The sequence below is a fragment of the Brienomyrus brachyistius genome, chromosome 6, assembly GCF_023856365.1.
Source record: "Brienomyrus brachyistius isolate T26 chromosome 6, BBRACH_0.4, whole genome shotgun sequence".
NCBI classification, from domain to species: domain Eukaryota; kingdom Metazoa; phylum Chordata; class Actinopteri; order Osteoglossiformes; family Mormyridae; genus Brienomyrus; species Brienomyrus brachyistius.
The window spans coordinates 12554913-12577524 of record NC_064538.1 but is presented as its reverse complement, the minus strand read 5'-3'; the positions used below and the strand labels follow the sequence as shown (position 1 = coordinate 12577524).

The window sequence follows — 22612 nt, the reverse complement described above, 5'->3', positions numbered from 1 at the left end:
GTAGCAACTGGGTTATTGTACTCAAGGTAAAAGATGAATGACAGGCAGATTTTAACTGCACAGGATACAGTCAGTATATGTGCAGAGTTGGACATAGATATACTGTATATGAGGGAGGGTACAGGAAAAGAGGGTTTGGAGGCACAGGGTGACAAATAACAGTCCACCACCAACAGCGCAAATGAGAAGAGAGGGAGTGCAACTGGGTATGAGCCAGTGAAGGAAGAGTGTGACTGAGGGAGCACGGGCATCAACGGATGGGCATGTGAGTTGGCTGGACCTGTCCTGTGGTTGCTAATCTCTCCCTGTCATTCATGGCCATTTCCCCACTTTGGGGCTGCCCACCCTACGAGATAAACCTGGTTCGCAAAATACAGAGGAAGAAAAAAAAGAGAAACACAACCCGCCTGCCACTCAGATAAACGAATAAACAGACCCATGCCATCACCACCAACCTCCTTCTGTATGCCTTTCCTTTCCTTTTGCATTCTTTTTTTTAAGTCCGGAAAACCATAAGCCTCCTGCGTTGCACAATGAGGCTCCAACCAAGGCGTGAACAGGACGACTATGTGGTCAACCCTGAAAGTGAGAGAATGAAGAGGGAGGAGTTGTAGATGGGAGAGAAAAAATTGCTCTTCACTTGAACCCCTGTCCTATTCACATCACATTGGGTATCTTTTGGGCTCCCAGAACTGAAATACTCCTCCATTTGGTCCAAGTTCCTTCTGATTTGAAGAATATCAAAATGTTGCGCTTGGTGCTCATTTGTTGTCTACACAACATTACAAAAATGGATGCAGTGAAGGGACTTACTTGGAGAGCACTAACTGAAACATCTGTTTTCTCAATACATTTGGGTAGCTGTAGCATGTTCTTTGATGGATACTTTCAGATAACTTTGAATTTACCAGTGACCAATGAAGAATGGAAATGCAAGGCATGTTAAGTCTGAGTTTGAGTTGGTTGACCACTAACAACTCTTGGTGGGTCAGTACCTCCATGTGAGGACCTCTCCAAAAGACATTGTCTGTTCACTTTGACTATTGAGTCCAGCTGACTCTATAGTGCGAAAGAATTACACTAGAATATAGGCTGGGTAACATGGTGGAGGCCTGAGGGAGGTTTGGAAGAGCAGAGAAGAAGTTGGCAATAGCGATAGCTGCTGTAAATTATATGAAACTATGCAACAGCTGGTTGGAGAGCTTAAGCAATTAAGTCACAGAATTCCATTGCTTGATGATATTGGAGCATAGATGCCTTATCTGTTATAGATGCGTAAATCTATACATTTATACATGTATGTTTTCCCCAGACTACATGGTATTTGAGTACTCCCAGTGCAGTATTTAATATCAGCTTGGCACGGAAAATTTACTATTCATCAGATTTAGATAATATACCAGAATAAAGTAATCTGAAATGCCACCATCCATTCCCTGAAAGTCTAGATACCTCAAGTTGTGTTTTTTGTGATCATATGAACATTTACTATGAATACAGTTAACACAAATGATGACAATGACATTCTCTCATTATGGTAAGTGTACTTATTCTAAATTAGCTGTGCTTGATATCTTTGAAGATGCCGCACAAAACCATGATGACACTCAGTGATAGGGATGCTTTATCTTCAAACAGAGATCAATGGCTTTGATAGGCCAATTTGAGAGAGAGCCAGTTTCATACAGGCAAAAAGACAATACGCCTTTCTGCGAGAAAGTGGTTGGAAAAACAAGACCCAAGTTACACTAGAATGGATTAGAAGTAAGAAAAGCGAAATTTCCTGAGGAGACCAAGCAAAGTTCTCATTCTATTCCTATTAAAAGCTTGAACATTGCTATGCATAAGCAACGTGAGAGTGCTTGAGCAAACCTGCCAAGATTAAGGAACAAAAAAACACAGTCGGAGTATCACAGGATGGTTCTGGAAATTTGCTAGGCATTGTATAGAACAGGGGTGGTCAGTCTTATCCACAAATGGCCAGTGTGTATGCAGGCTTTTGAGATAACCTTTAGGTCAGCTGTGAGAACTCTTCAGCCAATCAGTCCTCTAATTGCTAATCTAATTAGGGAGTTGCAGCAAAAACCCACATACCCAACGGCCTTTTCTGGGTAAGATAGCCCATCCCTGGTATAGAACTCTTTGCTATTTCATTGCAATGGAATAAATGGAAGTCTTACTAAGCGGAATTGGCATGCAGAAAAAATATTTGATGTTGCGGACAGGAAACGGGAGCCCAAGGAACATAATTTGGACTTACAGTCCTCTTCGTTCGTACGTCTGAAAGTTCGTAAGTTGAAAGTTCATAAGTAGAGGAGTGTCTGTATAGTGTATGTATATGTAATAAGTATTCCTGTAATGCAAGGCATTATCAGCACTGTCTTTGGAAGTGGCGTGATCCCTAATGAACCCAGTTCTTCATTTCGCTTAGAAAAGTGTTCTCTCCCAAGGAAGACAATTCAGGAGGAACACCCAGACAGAAATCATGTGAAATGACCCCTGGGATCAGAGAGCACATCTGTAATACTGAATTTTCAAATTCCACATCTCAATGAAAAGTATCAAGTTTTTTGTCCATTCAGTTGCTTTAAAAGCAGTGTATAATTACTCTATGTATCCCCCAGCTGCTTATCAAGTGCAGGGTCTTTGGGGGGGGGGCTGCAGCCTATCCCAGGCAGTGCTGGGTGTGAGGCAGGGAGAACCATGGATAGGATGCCATCCAACTTCAGGGAGGTACAGCACCATGCAGAAATCTTGGGCAATCAAAGAAAATGATGCTTAAATGCTCTTCATGTTGGTGTAGAATTATGCTGTTATGCCTGTCAAAAGGTGTCAGCCATTTCAAAACTTTCTAAAGTCACCCCAGTATTTGCAGCAACCATCCAGTACACCCATGTATTTTTGATACAGACCTTGTGTGTGACCTATCTTGTTTAGTTAATCAATAACTTGTCGAATTAACTAATTCAGTACTGTATAATCTGCCAAAAAGTTAAGATTAGTAGGCCTGTTTTCATCACCATCAAAAATCAAAATAAAAAAACAAACCTGCATATGATTTGTGTAGACAAACTGAATCAACTGTGCACATTAACTATCAAAGGTGGTATATTTTTGTCCAATGTAACTATGACATGACTTGGAAAACTTACATGGAAATTTATTGTTACACAAGAGTCAAAATATTTAGGATAAATGATCCAAATCAAATTTCCAGCACAGGATTTGCCTGAATAGGATAAATGGTTACAGAAAATGGATGGATGGATGGATGGATGGATGGATGGATGGTTGGATGGATTTGCAGGGAGGATGGGGTCTTATAGTTTAATTTTTTGATCAAATATTACATTTATTTCTTTGTAGTTGGGAAAAAAAGAATGTTGAGTTTAAGATTTAAGTTATAGTAGAAATACCTGGAACTCAGTGAGATGGTTGCATAAATAATTTAAATGATCTTAAGCAGAAGTTTAGTTGATGGTCTAAGTTAAATCCCACCATAATTAATGTCACAGATGTATGTTCAAAATATAAGGTAGCATGTATTTTAATAATTTAAAAAAGTCTGGCAGTTTGTGAGTTATCAGATGTCTATGAACGTTCCTAAACTTTAAACAGGCAAATGAGAACCTGATATGGAAAAGTCAACTAATTTCTTTCCTTTCCGCCAAGCACTTTCCCAACCACAAGCTGGGGTTCTGATAAGCTTTAGGAGAGCTCCCAGTGCAAATGCCAGGCTAAACAAGTGCAGTTTTAGTGATATTTAAATTCAAAATCTTAAAGAGGATGGACAATACAGGGTTTCGTTCCATGCGTTTTATGGAAACTTCTGTATTTGCATATACAATAATCCAGAAACACTTTTGCTGCAAATGACTATGCTGTGGCATAAGACAAAGGCATGCTTATGTCTGAGTGACACGAGTGACAATAGGACTATAGTGAAGCCCAACCGCAATGGCAAAAGTAGCCCCATCTATTTAAATGCCATTTACACACAGATTAAGTTATTTGTATAAAAATGAGCAGCAATCATCATGTGATGTTATTCCGGGTTTATGATGTGCATGTAGCTGCTGGTGAAGTCTTACCAATTGTAGGAAGTGAGGCTGGGTTTCTCAAACAAATGGACTGGACTGGACAACGATTGCTTAAGGGAACTAAATCCAATCACTGGAGGTTTTTTTCTCCTGACAATGGGATACACAGCCCAGTGATCAACGCTGCTAGTGACTTGCCTGGAGCCAGTAAACATACTGGCCTGAATTATCTGTGCTTTCTGCTTTAGTGATTGTTATTTAAAAATCAATTTACTGATACGTCACAGTAAAATTACGTGAAGTTTTAATCACATATCTATACAATTAACATTCACAAACATATTAACATTCTTTTTTTTTGCATTTCAATTTCTTGAACAAGAACTTGTGGCCATAGGTGGAAATTGGTGGGAGAACATTTTGAACATTTTAACAGTATGGAATAGTCTTCCTGTCAGTGTAGTGCAAGCTAAAATTACATCTGAGCTAGATATGATTTTCTCTCGGAGCTATTAGTTAAGTTCTCCCCAAACAAGCTTGTTGGGCCCCATAGCCTCCTCTCATTTTTAAATTTATTATCTTCTATGTTCTTCATTGTTTTGAGTGAAATCTGAACAGAATAAAAAACACAAAAGCATATTTATAATTTTATCTACAATGCTCACCTAAACACAAAATACAAACCATAGAAAAAGTTTTTCACCTTTTTAAAAAATAGTACACATATATATATATATATATATATATTTATATATTGTATAGTGTGCAGAATATTTCATTTGGTAGATGTTGGGTTGTGCATCCATACCCTCTAATTACAGCAAAACATATCAGTCCATTTCTAAGTAACTGAACATGCATCTGGGCATGCCTTCAGTGTGTGTGTGTGTGTGTGTGTGTGTGTGTGTGTGTTGAATTGTCTTATTTCGTGGCACTTTAGCTCACACCAGTGTCGGCACCATCCCTGATGCTGGGTGGTAAGAGTAGCCCCCTGTGGCAGAGGGGTGCAGGGAGGATGGTGGGGGCATCAGGTGGGAGGGGTGGCTGTAGGAGAGCAGGGACCCAGAAGCCAGAGAGTATGATGCCATGTGTGACTCTGATGAGGGCCCCCGGGCCGCGTCACAGTAAAGCTCCACCCCTCCACTCTTCTTGCCCTTTTTGTTCCGATTGGACACCTTGCGGTTCCGAGTCTGGATGCCGTCTTTCTTCATGGTGAGGGGTCTGTTTACCTGAAGGGCAGCAGACAAAGGGATTCAGGCTGCTGTTAGTGGGGATTTGCGCTTTCAGTGTTTTAGATGGCAGCTAGATGGCAGCTCAGGTCGTGCAGATACCGCCTGCTCCAAAACACTGACCCCAGCTACCATGTACCAGCCTGTCCGCTGAAGTGGGTGTGGTCAGCCAGGAACTTACATTGTGCAGTTTGAAATAAAGGCCGCAGGCGTTGCATACGGGCTCCCCGCTGCTGTTACGCCTCCACAGTGTGGTGGTGCTGGTGTGGCAGTTGGCACACTGCGTTCCGGCCCGCTTGCTGACGATCTGACGCGTGGGGAGGCACTAGTGAGGTTACTGCATCATCATCAACAAAACCCTCAATATCTCAAGATGTTTCTTATAACCTCTTACAACAAATGTCATATTTAATGAGCATCAGAGTACAGTAAAACCCCAAAGAAGATTATAGGGTACCAATCTCTTCTTGGGCCGGATCAGGGGTCGGTTCTGGCCATTCATCTTGTGGTAGAGCCCACAGGCATTGCAAAGGTAGTGGCCTGTTCCATCCCGGCGCCACAGAGGGGTGGTGGTAGCTCCGCAGTTTACGCATTCCCTGGCCTCTGTCATCAGACACATGGGGGTGACGGGGTCAGTCACATGCCACTCCGCTGGGCACATCTCTGCCACAAAAGACATTCATTCACACAAATCCGTGTTGGTAAACTGCCGATTCACGTAATAATGTTTACCTACATACACATGCTTAACCCCTAAGACTCCAGGCGAGTTGATTAGTGGTTAAATGATGTCACTCTGCAAACATCTACAGCTCCTAATAATGTCATTGTCCATTACATATATTTTACTGCTAATTCTCTAACAAGGGGCTGCATGAGAAGCCGGAAGAGGGGCACTTGGTGAGGGGCTTTGAGCCATAGCTGTGTGCAGCTGCGTGTGTGATTGAGAGGGTGGCGACTGAAGGTGCAGTGATGGTTCCTCACCAGGTGGCGACAGCCTCATCTTGTTCCGCAGTTTGGGGGAGTAAGGAGAGGCCAACAGCCCCCCCATGGAGGGAAAGAGCCCAGCTGTACTGAAGTCCTGTGCGGTCGCCGTGTAGGAGCTGTAGTGTCCCAGCACGTGGGAGTTGGAGTGGGGAGAGTGACTATACATGCCCCCTCCCGCTGAACCCAGTGTCAGGAAGCTGCTGGCCGCCCCCTCCAGGGGACTCGACCGCTCACCCTTCATAACCTCCTGAAGGTTCTCCTTGCTATCATGCCCTGGGGAGGGAATCCCGTCCCTGGGGGCGGTGAATGAGGAACTGGGGGTGAGTGGGTATAATGAGGAGGAGGTGTGGGGGTGCAGAGTCTTGCCGTAGGGACTGCTGGGCCAGGATGAAGATGCAGGGGTGTAGGGGGAGCTGAGAGTGTGGGGGGTGGAGCCATCCAGCCATTGCATGTTGTTCAGGAGGGATGAGGAGTACACCTGGCGGACTGAGAGCAAAAGTGCAACATTCAACTCACTAGGGTTTTATGGGTGGATGACCTGAAATGTTGATGCTGTTACACAGTTTTCAGATTATCTGTACATGCGTGATCAGAAGATCTACAGAAAAATTCAGGTAAGTGTATTGGGGGTGTGAGCTGCCCGGGAAGCTGACCTGGGCTGTGCCTGTAGGTGGGAACAGCGCGACTTTGCCCAGGGCTGGAGAAGTAGGGCGGCATCCCCATGAAGTCCGCCTCGGTGCTGGAGTATAGGGACTCGCCCTCTTCTCCTTGAGGTAGCAAGCCCGACTCAGAGGAGAAGCCTCCCATGGCCTCAGAGCTGATCAGGCCTGGGGACACCCAGCGGGACTGCTCTGTGGATTCATCCATCATGGTGGAGCAGTTACTTGGTTTGGGATGAGTAGGAAGAGTTTGAGGTGGAGCTGGATGATCTGTCCCTACAAGTACAGTAATGCAAGAATGGGACTGAAAACACGATACACAACAGACCCATCAGTCCTACAGCCTGACACCTGTGAAGCCAAGAAGGGATCTATGTGTTACGCTACTGATTTGCTCCCATGAAAGTGACATATTTTAGTATAATTATTCAAAAATATTATTCTATTCAAAATATCCAAAATTCAATATACCTGAAAAGATCCAAAATTCAGCTCATAACTATCATCACTGTCTGAATTAGGCAATAAAAAATATTATTCTCTTGATAAATAAGCACAGCCTTTGACATGCTGATCAATAAGTCACATTGTAAGCAAACCCACTGACCTGCAAACATAATTAATTAAAAGCAAACATGAAGATGGCTGCGGCACTTTCTTCACATGGCTCCTTTACAGTTCATCCCTGTAGATCATTAGACCAGTGTTTCCCAACCTGGTCCTTGAGGACCCACAGCAGTCCACATTTTTGCTCCCTTTCTGCTCCTGGTAGGGAGCAAAAATGTAGACTGTCTGGCAGAGAACTGGGAGGGAGCAAAAACATGGACCGTCTGTGGGTCCATGAGGACTAGGTTGGAAAACACTGTATTAGAGGTCTGCCATGGAAGCTGGCAGTCCAGCTATGTCTTCTAATAACGTTTGAGAGCCATTTCTGTAGGATTATTTGAATAGATTGAGACATGGACTAGGCTTTAATAATACAAACACCAGACACTTGGCTGCCTCCTCTTCAACACCATCTGCACTCCAACATCTCTAATTTAATAATGGCAGAGAAGATGCGCTAAAACAGGTCTGACTGAGATAATCAAGCCCTTCAGTAGAATCTCAGCATTACAGCCAGCTAAGCTTCAACATAGCTGGCTCCAGTACTGAGATGCTATTGAAGGGCCTGATTTTCTATATCAGCTGTAGACTGAACCTCCCTAGTCAGGAGTATAAATTTGTTCAGATTAAACATAATGTGTTCAGCTACACTTGACAGTATTCCAATTCTAAGCTGAGATATGTCTGGCACATTCAACGCTCAGCCCTGACAAACAGTTTAATTTGTTTCAGGCTTCTTGTGAACTGGTAATGAAGCACTGCTGAGTACCTAAATGATAATACGCATCTGTTAAGAGATGGGAAATTACTCACAAGTGAAACGTGCCTTGACAGCAAACTGGATGCCAGTTTCTGGACTGAGAACACTGTCCCCTTGCCCATATCCATGCCTCATTGTGCCAGGCTGTAACGGGGCTGTAGAATTTTCTCTTATCCGGTGCTTTAGTTTTGCTATCATATGGTCTCTCATTGAAGTGCAACTAAATGCTGCAGCCCTTCAGAATCTTTTAAAAATGTGAAGTTCTGGAGGTTCCTTATGTTAAATGGCCATAAGCAGTAAATGATATATGTCCCTAATGATTGGCGCAGCCTGGGGACTCCGTGGGAAATGGTGCCTTACGCTGCCGAAGTTGTATTTGTGGAGATTGTGGGTTCCTGCTGGTGCTCTCCTTTCCTCTTGAAGACTGGCTAACTGGTATCTCTGAAATCGCTTAATTAAGGTGTGTATGAGCTTTGTGGCGGCCTGGTGTCCCAGCAAACCAGAAGCCCTGTCTAGCGCCCTGTTCTACTTGAGATAAGGTTCCTCCGGGACCCAGTGCTGAATAAATACGGAGCAGATAGATTCATGTGAAGTTTCAGTAGGCTAACTTTATGACAATTACCTACATGTGTGAGTTGGTAATACTATTGTGTCCCATTTGGTGACTGGTTTTGTCAAGTTATCGTTGAAATGCAGTTGGCCAAGGCAACCATTTTAACTTCACCTTATTTCTGATTAATCTTATCTGGGTTATATTCCTCATGATCTCCACTGCTTTCTTGGGGTAAGCATGTAAATGGCCTTTTCCACAAATGAGGAAGTAGACACCCCCAACTTAACATCCTGTCTGCTGTATAAAAGAGGAACATGCAAAAGACCCAGACAATTCATCGTAATCATCCTACACTTCACTGCCACTTGATTTGTATCCAGATTGGTGCTCAAACAAAAATCTTGTGGTGTTCTGGTACCTGTAACCAGTAATGACATCTTGGCTTATTTACTTGAAATGTATGAACTCTTGATTCTCTGTTTATGATGAAATTTCTTTAATAAAAGTTACAATGGTCTTAACATCTGATCACATAGTATTTAAAAATGGTGTGTGCATCAAGTTTATGACAGGTTAAATGCTTTTGGCCACATTGCACACTGGTTAGTACAAAAACTGCTAAATCTGGAATTCTAATTTGAAATTTTAGGTTACATAAAAATATGTCTCACTATAACCCACTTATTAATAATGAGTTTTAGTATTTTTTTTTGCTGGTGACTGTTTACTCTTATTGTTCATTGCTTTACCTGAGATTCTGAATTTGGAAATCAGCCCAGCTAACAAAACACGCCTGTTGTTTAGCATCTTTGTATAAAATCATACTGGGGGGATAATTTTCCTTGAAACAGGGGTGATATTAATCTCCTCTGAATTGCTATTGCCCGAAGTACAATGCCTTAATGTGTTCTGTATGTAGCCCACATGGCAGAAGTGGCACAACCTACAGGCTGTTTGTTCGAGTCCCAGGAGGGAATCTTGCATTTATTAATCAGCCTTATTCAGCATTTCCAGCTCCCCGGATAACTTAATCACCTTCAAGAGTACTGTGAGGTCAGCAAAGGATAACAACAATAATAATTTATCATAAAAGTGAGTTATTGCTAAAATATTCTCAGGCATCTTGCTGGTAGTAAACAGTGAAGGATATCCACACACACATCTGTATCTGATATGCAAAATGACGCAGCTTTTTACTCGGTTTCTGCAGCTCCTGATATCTGAGGCCAGTCACAGCCGGGGGCGGGACCAGGAGGAGTGTTGAGTGCAGGTGATGTCATGTGACGCCTCAGTGTGAACACTGAATGAATGGGACTCTGCCCTACCAGTTACATGGTGGAGCGGAATATCCACAGGCTTGTGAGTGAGGAGGCAGGACAGTGGACCTCAAGAAGACTCATCACCTGACTCAGTTTTAATGTTCAATAGGCATTAAATTCCACTGTCATACCTGCAGCTTCACAAATACTCTTCAGGATTCTTGGAATCCTTATAATATGGTAAAAGGTAGAAACGGCAGTGCTACTGTAAGCCCTCATTCCTATGAACATGAGGTTATGTCGACTGCATGATGCCACAGAAACAGGCAGTCTGGGTGAGCTACAAACTCAATACTCCCCTCAAACGTAGAAAGCAAGCTGCACTGGATCTCACAAGGATGGCAGGCCGCAGGAGCCTGTCTCACAAATACACCAGCTCAACATCACGTCCTATTTGTGTCTGAATGATGGTCTGGGTCCAAACCATTTCCGAATAAAGTAAAACGCAAATTGCTTGGCAGCCAAAAACACACGTATAATTTACTAATAATTATTTTTGCTCGCATTTCAATAAAAAATGTTATCATTACCACTTATTGTTCCTGTAAATAATAAAAAACACAACATGTCTAGCATACTGAAACACAGCAGCATTTTGAACTCATTACAATAACTTTTGTCCCCGCAATTTCAAGGCTCGTGTGATTCCAATAGTACGGGCAATGCTTCTGACAGAGGCCAAAAATGGACATTCAGAAGTTCTGTCACATTAAATAAAAAAGTTTTGTAATTTTTGTGTAATGATACTAAAACTGCACATAGAAATGTTAAATAGTAAGTAAACAAGAAACCATTTGTTTTAAGTGTAGCATTTAAGGTTCACATCATTGTGGTGATATTCCCCCATATCTATGGCAAGTAACATATGTCAAATTCAATCAAAATATTAAGCAATACAGGAGGCATTAATAACTGATGCTTACCAGCCTGGGGTGCACTGACAACTTGTGGATCGTCTCTTGTGACCCTGTGGCAGCAGTGTGGTGCCCCAGGTCATGCAGGGATGAGGCTGCCGATCGTGTCGAACAGGGGAAGCATGTAGGGGACTCTCCAGAAGAGTGATTAAACTCTGGGGCAGTAAGTTATACCGACAGAAGAACACTACAGGACACACCCTCTGACACTCCTCTCCTGCTGCACTGTCAGCGCATGTGTGTGTGTCTCTGTGTGTGGCAGCATCAAAATTTAGGAACTCAAACTGCAAATGTAAAATTTAAACTGAATATAATAGGACTTTCATAGAGCCTCACTATTTTTCATCTATGACATTTTTAGTATTTGCTTCACATATTGAAAACAAAACAGGAATAACTTACCAGAAAACTTTCATATTGTATTTTAATTGTGTCATATTCACCATCGGAACAATTGATATTTGCTCATGAGTAATTTCTCACTGAGCTGGAGGTGAAACATAAAACAACAGAAAGATACCTGACAGACGAAAAACATCAGACAAGGCTGCTTTTAGAGGGATGGAATACTTTACAGAAACATCACAAAGCGGTGCATTGTGATTCAGATGTTATGTGATTTTTTTTTTCTCAATTGCAACTGACGATTGATCATAACCTCAATTCAATTAATAAATGGACTATATCAACACTTGCATCATCCTTTGGCCAAAGTGAGAAGCTGGATTTGTTATAATGCCACATTCCTTGGGAATGCAGTGCAATGTCACTGTGAGACTCGTACGTGAACCTTTAAATTCCTCCCAAAAAAGTTTGTTTTTCTTTTGAAATGTGCTTTAAAGCTGGGTTTTATTCTTTTACTAAGTCCACACGTGCCAAGCTGTTCCAGGTACTGCATATCATTAGCTGAATAAGAAAATTATTTTAAGAAATTCTGTAATTTACAATAATTTGCAATCAATGAAAAACTAGACACTCAGCAGGCTGTGTGATCGGCTGACAGCGGGGGGGCTCTGTTCCCCCCAGGGCCTGAAGACAGGAAGCAGTTTTGTGTCTTCTACTTTGGAAATTGTGGAAACATAATTCCATAACAAAAATGATTTTAATTTCAGATTTTCAGACAAACCACCTTTATTATTGCAGAAGAGTTAAATAAGAATAACATATTTTTTTGTGTACTTTGAGCACAATGCAACACAACAAGCCCGAGTGTGTTCATTTTACTGTTACCGTCTAATATCTTTATTCTACAAACTCATGTGAAATGTGTTTCCATTATCCTTGGTGGCTAAATCATATAAATAACTGAAACATGAGTAACAGGCTTAGGGTTTTGGCATCAAGTCACAAACAGATTTATGTATAAGATACACATACAAATACACACAAATCCCCTGGCCTCTACACAAGCTCACCCACTCATCCAGGTAAAGCGAGAGGTGGGGTGACTGAACAAAGCCACTGAAAATGCAAAGATGCGGCACCATTCAGCAGCTGAGCTGGGAACAGTAAAATGCAAATTGGAACAAATGCAGCAATGAAGAAAGATACGGACGTACTGACTCGGCTAGCGGAGGGAAAGGGGCAAATTTGTTAGGCAAAGCACCCCCCCCACACACACACATACCTCCCCATCCCCTTTGTTCATTTTCACCTTTGGAGGAAAGTAAGAACAGTGGTTTGATTTAAAAACTGAAATGCCAGCAGTTGCAGGTGCAGTGACATCCAGATTACTTCACTGCATGCTATACAACCAGTGCTACTTACATTTGACCATTTTTATGAATTATTATGACAGTTCAGAACCGTCAATAGAAATGAGCTCTATCTCTGCCCCCGTTCATCATGCTTAGTATGAAGCTGATGTCAGTTACCTTTGTGAAATGGATTCTAAACCATTGATTTTACTCTCAAACACATTTTTGCATTTTAATTGCCGAAACATCATTCCATTTACATTCTTTTTAACACTTATTCAGTTATGGAATTCAAACTAACCTGTTATTCCTTGTAACATCTCATTATAAATCGCATTATTAAGACCATTAACCAAACCTATTTTTATTGCAGAGTGACCATAAATTTCGAAGTAACAAACCTCTGAGACGGTTTTCAAATGACATTGATTTTATTAAAAAAGAAAGAAGCTCTAAATCAGTGTCACACAAGGCAAAGTGTTGCAAAACGATCATAACAATGATACCAACAATAATGTCTTTATTAATAGTAACTGGAACAACCAAATCTATCAGCTTTTGCATGTGTGAAGATAGCTTGTAAAGGACTTCCTTGTCAGCTTTTCAACAATGCGAGGCTACTGGAGGACTGCATTAGAACGTGTAATGAGGGAAAAGTGGATGACTAGAGGATTAAGGATGTCGCATGAGAGACCATGAGAGGAAGGGCTGGAGACCCTCAGGGGGTTCCGTGGTGGGGTGTGGGGGCGGGACAGGCCAGTGTACAGTTGGGCCTGAGAGAAGGGTGCTGTAGCTAGGCATGTGGCTGCAATGCTCTGATAAGAGGTTATCAGAATTAAGGGAGCGGGCCAGCTGCTGCTGTCACTGGGCGTACTCACAGGAACAGAGCGCTGCCAGCAGCCTGCAGAAAGGATCTCTGGGTAAAGCATGTTCTCAGACACCAAGAGGTGCACACTGAAAGGGGAAAGCAGACATGTACAGGCTACACAGGAGCGTCCGTGTGGGAACTCTGATGCAGACGTACAAGAACTAGAGTGATGTACAACAATGCACGAGAGGACAGAGGAAGTTCACCACTGGGCAGAAAGCTGGGTGGGTCCAAGCCGAAGCATCTCCTGAAAAATGGGAGGTGTTGCTCGACAGATTAAGTCATAAAAAGTCTCCAAAACTTTGGACATACTACATGTATTTTTTTCCCCAGACAGTGTAGGAGAGGACAGAGTCTTGAGTCAAAACACAGATAGACATGTCTGATAACCATTAACCACAAGAGCCAGTGTATAGCCACCACTGATGGTGTGGAAATCCTGCTTGTGAATAATTATAAACAGAGACAAAATACATCCTCTACTACGTGTCTTTCTGCATAAGGCCTGTGATTAGAATAGCTGCCTACCGGAAGCTGGGAGGGAGCAAAAACGTGGACTGTTTGTGGGTCTCTGAGGACCGGAATGGGAAAGACTGGCTTAGATGGATGGGGTCTCTCTCAGAGCCCTGTGCCATGCCTGTGTGGCAGGAAGTCCGTGTATATGTCAGAATTAATAAGCACCACCACGTGCATTCCCAGGACTGTTATAGTCTATAACGGTGTTATCCCAAAGTAACCAAAGCAACTCCACGGAATAATCACTCCCCATTGCACTGGTGCATGGCCGTAGTTCAGTTCCCCTAAGAAATTCATTTGAATTTTATGATTTGAATCATTGCCTGTTTTATTGCTGTTGGAATGGTGGGGACATGGCAGATAAGACACACAGGCCTTAGAAAACGTATGAAAGTGCTTGCAGCAGACTGGTACAATGGCGAATACGATGCCAGTGGAGTGTCTCAGCCTCAAGTTCCCCAGAAGGAGGCTTCTGTGAACATGTCTTATCTCTGTCGCACACAACCTACTGAGCCTTTTGACATGACTGAACACACCCGGGTGCAAAACCAAAAAAAGCCACACGCAAGAGAGAAAAGTAAAAGTAAAAGACAGACACCAACTTAGAACCTGAAGTTTTAATACTGTGTCATAATGGATATTCTGGCACACATTCCAGCACTTATCTTTCAGGATATGCATTCAATATTTATGAAAAATTTCACAACACTGGGGCAAACCTGCAATTAATCTGTCGCCATGAACTCCAGATAATGATATGTTGATTTGGACCTTAACAGCCAGGTTCCGAATCCCAGCTCCCTGGAGTCATTACCAGTTTTCTCTATGCAAGTTCAAAATTAAGGATCTATGATGGACCTACAAACTGTAACCCCCCCCCAACAGTCAAGTGCTGCAAAGAAAAAGCCTTTGAACTTCAATAAATATGGATCGCAATCATTCATTAGCAATAACAGCACAGAGTGGGGGGGGGGGGGTATTCTGTTGTAACCGTCTCTGGTTCCACACCCTTAACAGCCACACACAGACAGACACAGTCATCCCACTGACCAAAAAAAAAAAGAAAATGGTTTGGTCTCAGAGGTCTGAAAACATCACGACACACTCAAACCTCCCCTAGCATTGAGCCATGCTCACAGGCTAGACTGCTATCTGTATGTGTGGTAATGCTGTAAAAGACAAGAAACTGCCCTTTCATCGAGGTAGAAAAGGTCCCAGAAATCTCTGGGTTTATGAGGATGGAAAATAATACCCCTCTGAATCAACTCCCTTCTGACTTCTGTGGTAGAGCAGTCCGATATTGCCCTAGCCAGATGCCAATGGAACCTTGTCCTGGACATACCCATTCCTGAATGCTCCACCAGTCTTTTCAGTGGATGATTCATAGATAGCCTTGACATAGTTAATTACAGTGGAGTGATCACTAAGCCATATAAGAGTAAAGAAAAGAAAGACACTGACCACTGGCCACTGTCACTGATCCACTGCAGTGTGGAGAGTGTCGGCCCATTCAAAACAAGAGCCAAGCTTCTACAATCATGTCTGCGGGGAACCTGAACTAAGAATGTTGAGGAAAAAGTCTCTGAAACGTCACGGTCAGACTTCTCTGGTGATTACAGCCATCGGTTTGTCAACCATGACATAAGATCACACACACATATTAATCGCCATCCGAACTTGAATGGTTCCTTTTCAGTAGTGATTTTACTGGGGACACACTGATGACAGTCTGACATTCTACACGAATAAATAAGAACATAAGTCACCCGAGTTTGGAACCTGAAATAACAAGCATACATCCAATAAATATCTTATTTAAAATAAAATTGCCGTCAGTAAAATGGGAAGGGAAATCTTAGCAGGCAATTACTTCTATGTAAATATTAAAATGTAAACAAAAACAACAATAATGATACATTTAGAAATAAATAGTGGTGGGTGGGCGGCTCAGAAGTACCCCCACGCATGTCCTTGGAGGAGTCCAGGATCTATCAAACTCTCGTGAAGAGGCCGGTCCACAGAAAACTCATGGGGGGGCTGCAGGCGCTGGCGACAGCGATTCCCCCCATGCTGAGGAATAGGAAGCTCAGAGTGGTGGGCAGGCAAAGGGTCTGTGAAGAAGTAAGGGTGGAGGAGAGCCTGGAGAATGACAATAAAACAGGGCTGTTTTGGTCAGTTTCAGGAACTTACATTAATAAGTTACTAATGGCAACGGGATAAGCCTATCCTGGAAGTTACGGGTGCGAGGCAGGGAATAACCCAGAATGGGGTGCCAATCCATCTCAGGACACACTCACACCTCCAACTCCAAATCACCTCCAATTTAGCATGTATTTGGACTGTTGGGAGAACTCTGAGAACCTGGAGGAAATCCCATGACAACACGGGGAGAACATATGACCTCCACATACGTAGAACCGGGCGACGGTGTGAAGCTAACCACTGAGCGACTGTGCTGGCCCAGATCGACACACGATAACGATAAATGCTTTCCAAATATACCCTTCAGAACCCAAGCTGATGGCTGACCTGGCTGGCTCTGATGCGCTGTTTGGAGGGATAGACCAAGAACTTCTTAAGCAGGTCCACAGCCTGAGCAGAAGTGTCAGGCACAATCTCCTCTAGTGGAATGGGAGGGTTTTCTTTGAAGGTGATCTTGTTGAAATCTGGCAGCTCTGTAATCTCCTGAGCCAGGAAAGAAAGAACCTTACTTAGACAGAATATCTCTAGGCGCTCTAACTTCAAACTCAAATGAACTGGGGCAGATCCGGCCAGAGCAGGCACCCCTGCCCCATTCTCTCCAACGCTGCAGTAGACAATGGTGTGGTGCATCATGGCAACTGAAGCTCACCGGCCAGACATGCTGGTTGGGCGTTCCGAGTACCCTCAGTACACAACAGAGCTGCTCGATGTCATTCTCGCCAGGAAACAATGGGGAGTTATTTAGCAGCTCGCCAAAGATGCAGCCCACTGCCCTGGTGTACACAATACAGGACTGGGATTAGTAATGAAAGGTATATATAGTTGTAAGCGAAAATTTGGCTGCCGCTGGTCAAACTATATAATTCTTTTAATGTCAAGTTCTGCGCCATCCAAGCTGAAGTGTGACTTGCATCTGCAGGTTTTAATGCACAGCTGCTGTTTGCACCCCACAATGTTCTAACCCCGTTTCCTGGTCAGGGTTGCGGGGGCCTGGAGCCAATCCCAGGCAGCCAGGGCACAAGGCTGGGGTACAGCCTGGAGGGGATGCCAGGCCATCACAGACCACACATATGCACACAATCATTCACTAAGGGCAACCTAGACATGTCAGTTAGACTAACTGGATGACTCGGGACTGCGGGAGAAAACAGGAATACGAGGAGTAATCCCACGTGAACCATCAGAACCTGCCAACTCTCAATCCCTCAGCCGGGGAGGTGAGACAACAGTGTTATCCAATGTGCCACTGAAATTAAATATTGAAAAAGAAATAAAATAACAGATATGTAACATGTACAATAGTGTGGACACCCTATTAATAAGTATTAATCACTTTGTATCACTGTCTTTGGCAGAGATTACAGCTTCAAAATCGTTCTGGTATCCAAGAAAAGTCTTTATTTTTACCTTAAGATTTTTTTTGCACTCTTCCTTGAATAACTTTTCTAGCCAAGAAAGATTCTTGGATCATCCTGTATGTGCTGCAGATTTACTTCATTGATATTCTTGATGGGTCTTAGTAATCGTCTTACTAAAATTTCTTTCTACTTTCATTTCTTCAGTGACATTTGTTTTGAAGACTCCTGAGTATTAAGTTGAATCCATTCTTCCTTTCATTCACACCATACTATATGCTATGCTATTCAACGGTTATGCATAACATGCGATACCAGGGGTAGCCAATCATATCCGCAAAGGGTCGGTGTATATGCGGCCTTTAGGTCAGCTGTTCGCACCCAGGTGTGAGGAATCTTCAGCCAATCAGTCCTCTAACTAGTGACTTAATTAGGGAGTCGCAGCGAAAACCATGCGCACACAGCGGCCCTTTGAGGATAAGATTGGCTACGCGTTCGCTATACAATGCTTATGATGAACAAGCTAATTTTTTGCTTTGTTAGCCCACAGTACTTTGTTTTAAAAGCTTCCCAGTGTTTTTTTCCACTTAAAACGAGACTTTTCAGAATACCTGTTTCATGCGAATAAGTTTTCAGTAGGCAACACATTAAAGCAGACCTGTTAGCTAGAGTCATGTTATGCAAGTCTTTTGCATATTTAGTACTTACATTATATGTCTGACCAGTTTATGTGAATTTCTGTGAAATGTTTTAGGTGTCTCAGATCTAGCTTTAATTTCAACAGTTCCCCTTAAATTCCATTTTAAACGATGTTTCTAACAATGCATATTCCATGCTGGAAGCAATTAAATCTTTTTATCTTCCCCTGTTTTGCAACAGTCAGTTATCTTTATTTTCAAGGCTTCAGCCAGCTGCTTGTTGGGGCCCATGGTCGTTCAGAAAAGGTGCAACATGGTAAGAGGTTAGAGGGGTCAGAGTATTTATTCAACCAAGGAGGTGGCATTTTTGGGCTTTAGTTTTGAGATTAGGAAAAAAAAGTTAATGAATCAGCAGGACGGGTGGCCAAATTTTTCCACATACTATTTCCCCCCCACAATCGCTTAAAGTCAGCAAATTAAAATAACAAAAGTACTTTGAATTTTGGACCCTGCAGAGGTTACATTAACTTCCCACTAAGGAACTAACTGAATCAAGTCAAACTTTTACATACGACTGTAGACACACAGCTGGGGTTTTGAATATATGCTTTGTTCAAATGAATTCAAATTCGTGATCCTCACTGGTATTTGCCAGTGACTCACAGGATCAGGGGAAGTGCACTGTCACCCACTACTGCAGCACAGAGAGCAAATAAGGTTCCTACTTTAACTTACACCCTTAAAAAATTCCATCCATCCATCCATCCATCCATTTTCCAAACTGCTTATCCTACTGAGTCGCGGGGTGTCCGGAGCCTATCCCGGAAGCAATGGGCACGAGGCAGGGAACAACCCAGGATGGGGGGTCAGCCCATCGCAGGGCACACTCACACACCATGCACTCACACATGCAATCCTACTGGGAAATTTTGCAAGTCCAATTGGCCTCGGCATGTTTTTGGACTGTGGGGGGAAACCGGAGTACCCGGAGGAAACCCCACGACGACATGGGGAGAACATGCAAACTCCACACACATGTGACCCAGGCAGAGACTCGAACCCGGGTCCCAGAGGTGTGAGGCAACAGTGCTAACCACTGCACCACCATGCCGCCCCCCCTTAAAAAATGATCTGACATAAACAATAAAAGTATATAAAGTCCATAAAACTAAGTGAAAGAAAACGCTGAGAAGTCCAAGTTACAATCATCCCCTAACATTTGTTTACCACATATGAGTAACAATTAATATGAACAGATACAGCGCCACTTCATTTATAGTCTCCTTTCATTCCATGTCAATTACACTCTCTGCTCCTCGTCTTATTGCTAGAGGTCAAGAAACATCACAATAGACACAAACTCCGAGGCTTATTTTATAGGCAGGACTGCAGGAACATACCAGAGGTCCACACCCTCATCATACTTCCGGGCACCGTAGAGGAGCTCTGGTGCTCGGTACCATCTGAGGAACAGGGGAAGGATTGGAAACAGCTCTCTTTCTTTATTAGAGGTATTTATATGTGACCGTAAAAAAAATACATTACACTTCCAGACAAATGACAACTTTAGGAGTTTTGTCATATAATTTTTATATTCTGTCTGGCAGGATCATGCAAATAATGTTGTTTTTAAAGAGATTGTAATTCATTATCCATGCAAAATATAGCATCGCACATGAAGACAAAAGATCAATTAGCAGCCAAAGTTCTCCTAAACCCAGGGTGCTCATGTACCTGGTGGCCACCTGGTGACTGTAGAGCCGCTCGCCGTCATTGGAGAAGAGTCTGGCTAAGCCAAAGTCTGCAATCTTGAGGTGGCCAGTGGAACTGATGAGAAGGTTAGCTGGTTTCAGATCCTGCAGGGAGAAGGTCTCTTAGGTTGTACTTATAGTACATGTGCACCATGCCTGAGCTCATTTGACCCCCAAAGTCCAGCAAATTTGATTGGTGTGATTACTCTGTACTGTACCACAGCATAGAAGGCTAACTTCACAACCCAAAGAACCTTTGAGTCCTATTAAGGCTCTCTTAGATTTTTATTATGCAAATGACTTCCATCCATCCATTTCTGAAACCACTTGTCCTACTCAGGGTTGTGGGGAGTCTGAAGCCTATCGCAGAGGCTATGGACGCAAGGGAAGGTACAACTCAGGATGGGGCACCAACTCATCACAGGGCACATTCACACACCAGTCACTTACACAGGCAATTTGGTCATTCCAATCAGCGTGTTTTTGGACTGTGGGGGGGGAACCAGAGTACCTTAAGGAAACCCTACTATACCATAGGGAGAACATGCAAACTCCACACACATGTAGCTATGGCTGAGGCTGGAACCTCAGTCCTAGAGGTGTGAAGCAACAGTGCTAACCACTGCACCACCATGCCACCCTATGCCTGACTTAACATTGCCAAATAAGCAAATAGAACACAGGGATAATTAATGCATTAAGTAAAAATTTTAAACATGTATAAAAATAATACATTTCAGAGTTAGTCTCACCCGGTGCATGATAGAATTCTCATGGCAAAAAGCCACCCCCTTCAGAAGCATCAGCATATAACCTTTGACCTGGGACTCAGAGAGGGGTTGCTGGGAGTTGCGTATGACCTCAGAAAGGTCTGACAGCATATACTCAAATACTAAGACAAAGCCTGTACCGTGAGGGAACACATTTTTCAGCTTGACCACCTGAGAGGGAAGAAGGAAAACCGGGTTGACGAAAACCACCCTTTACATGAAATAACTTGCTTTACGTAATAAACATTTCTTCAAATTGGAATAAAGATTCACATATTGGTTGTCTTCAATCTCTTGCAAAGCCTTGATCTCACGGAGAGCCTGGTTAGGGATTCCGTCTTCAAGCTTTCGAAGGGCCACTTTCTTCAAGGCCACAGTCTCTCCTGTCTACAGAAACATTTAAAAGGTTTTTTTTCCCCCCTTCAGTTTACTTTGCCTCAAGGTATGGCAAACATATTTTACTCTATGAAATGCACCCATTAATTTTTTTTTTTCATTTAATTCACTAGGAACCTTAATTTATTTTCCTTATGATGAATATATGAACCATATGAGTGGCACTTAGTACTGTATTGGATTATCGATTATAATAGTCTTAGCTAGGATTTAAAAACAAATTAGTATTACTGCAAAAGTGCGCCTTGATCGTTGCGTTTTGAAAGCGCACACAGTTAAATCTGAAACATTTTAGCAGCGCGGCAATTTCTTTGTACTTAGTACTTGTTCCAGTACAAATCACAATAAGCATTTTGAATCCTTTCCATACTGCCAGGCAAATTTTTTTTGCTTCATTACGCGAACGTTTTGGGAAGACTCGTAAAGATGCAACACGGCGTTACTTCACAACTGCTGAGATGGGAAAACATCTCCCTGGTTTGTTGAATGCTCATTTTAACGATCTAAAACAACAGGGTCGCAGCAAAAGTAAGGTTACATTAACTAAGAGACAGGGGATTTCAGGAAGACAGCTCAAGCGCCGTGTTGCTGGTGACCTTAACTTTCGCAGGTAATTTGTCAATGTATTCGTTACCTCGATGTGCTTTGCTTTAAAAACAATTCCATGGGCTCCTTCGCCAATCCTCCCCAAAATACTGTACTGGTCCATCATTAAATAGATAGCTAAGCGGCTAATATCCACCTTCAAACCTTAAGCATAATTAGATACGCCAAGCATAGCTTTGTTATTCGTTAACGTTTGTTACCTACGGAGGCCTAGATGCAGTTTCCATAGTTACATTTACTCGTTACGAACAATCCCTTCCTATACTTCTAAACGAACCTTTTGACTTGGTTTCTTCCTCTACGCTTATCGGTTTCAAGCGCTTACATCCATTTGCTCAGTGCTACCACCTACCGTGCAAATATAGCTAACTGGATACTCCGTAATAGTTATCAGGTTTGAACACGCTCAGCATTCTCCATAAATCAAAACCGCGTTGTACTATGTACCTAACATACAGGTCCTTCTCAAAAAATTAGCATATTGTGAAAAAGTTCATTATTTTCTGTAATGTACTGATAAACATTAGACTTTCATATATTTTAAATTCATTACACACAACTGAAGTAGTTCAAGCCTTTTATTGTTTTAATATTGATGATTTTGGCATACAGCTCATGAAAACCCAAAATTCCTATCTCAAAAAATTAGCATATCATGAAAAGGTTCTCTAAACGAGCTATTAACCTAATCATCTGAATCAACTAATTAACTCTAAACATCTGCAAAAGATTCCTGAGGCTTTTAA

The 22612-nt window shown here is 42.6% G+C and overlaps 2 protein-coding genes across 9 annotated transcripts; both read right to left on the bottom strand.

The window, feature by feature from the left end:
- Positions 1 to 293: 293 nt before the first annotated feature.
- On the bottom strand, positions 294 to 11233 carry gata1b (GATA binding protein 1b). 5 transcript variants are annotated; one of them, XM_049017904.1, is made up of 7 exons: positions 11077 to 11233; positions 6910 to 7191; positions 6254 to 6742; positions 5727 to 5932; positions 5451 to 5576; positions 4986 to 5269; positions 294 to 579 (listed from the first exon to the last, which is right to left on the bottom strand). In XM_049017904.1, the coding sequence occupies exons 2-7, from the start codon at positions 7124 to 7126 to the stop codon at positions 309 to 311; spliced, it is 1593 nt and encodes a 530-aa protein (XP_048873861.1). In that variant the 5' UTR covers positions 7127 to 7191; positions 11077 to 11233; the 3' UTR covers positions 294 to 308. The 5 variants fall into 5 exon arrangements, with proteins under 5 accessions (XP_048873861.1, XP_048873862.1, XP_048873863.1 ...); XM_049017905.1 differs by having other exon boundaries at positions 5727 to 5872; XM_049017906.1 differs by lacking the exon at positions 294 to 579 and adding an exon at positions 4328 to 4650.
- Positions 11234 to 14750: 3517 nt separating this feature from the next.
- Positions 14751 to 22265, bottom strand: cdk20 (cyclin-dependent kinase 20). 4 transcript variants are annotated; one of them, XM_049017783.1, is made up of 8 exons: positions 22144 to 22265; positions 21138 to 21251; positions 20847 to 21035; positions 20078 to 20199; positions 19744 to 19806; positions 17000 to 17123; positions 16678 to 16833; positions 14751 to 16287 (listed from the first exon to the last, which is right to left on the bottom strand). In XM_049017783.1, the coding sequence occupies exons 3-8, from the start codon at positions 20973 to 20975 to the stop codon at positions 16096 to 16098; spliced, it is 786 nt and encodes a 261-aa protein (XP_048873740.1). In that variant the 5' UTR covers positions 20976 to 21035; positions 21138 to 21251; positions 22144 to 22265; the 3' UTR covers positions 14751 to 16095. The 4 variants fall into 4 exon arrangements, with proteins under 4 accessions (XP_048873740.1, XP_048873737.1, XP_048873738.1 ...); XM_049017780.1 differs by lacking the exon at positions 22144 to 22265 and adding an exon at positions 21895 to 22137; XM_049017781.1 differs by lacking the exon at positions 22144 to 22265 and adding an exon at positions 21895 to 22137 and having other exon boundaries at positions 14751 to 16259.
- Between the last annotated feature and the right edge of the window lie 347 nt (positions 22266 to 22612).

What these genes read in the sequence shown, in the direction of transcription:
- cdk20 (XM_049017780.1), bottom strand. Translation starts at nt 21,972, where the DNA reads ATGATGGACCAGTACAGTATTTTGGGGAGGATTGGCGAAGGAGCCCAT. An exon ending in TTAAAGCAAAGCACATCGAG is followed by an intron (nt 21,252 to 21,894) that starts GTAACGAATACA and finishes ATGTTTCTGTAG; the next exon opens with ACAGGAGAGACTGTGGCCTT. An exon ending in AGCGCATCAGAGCCAGCCAG is followed by an intron (nt 16,288 to 16,677) that starts GTCAGCCATCAG and finishes GTCATTCTCCAG; the next exon opens with GCTCTCCTCCACCCTTACTT.
- gata1b (XM_049017904.1), bottom strand. Translation starts at nt 7,126, where the DNA reads ATGATGGATGAATCCACAGAGCAGTCCCGCTGGGTGTCCCCAGGCCTG. An exon ending in CACCTACAGGCACAGCCCAG is followed by an intron (nt 6,743 to 6,909) that starts GTCAGCTTCCCG and finishes TTTTGCTCTCAG; the next exon opens with TCCGCCAGGTGTACTCCTCA. An exon ending in TCCGGCCCAAGAAGAGATTG is followed by an intron (nt 5,577 to 5,726) that starts GTACCCTATAAT and finishes CCCACGCGTCAG; the next exon opens with ATCGTCAGCAAGCGGGCCGG.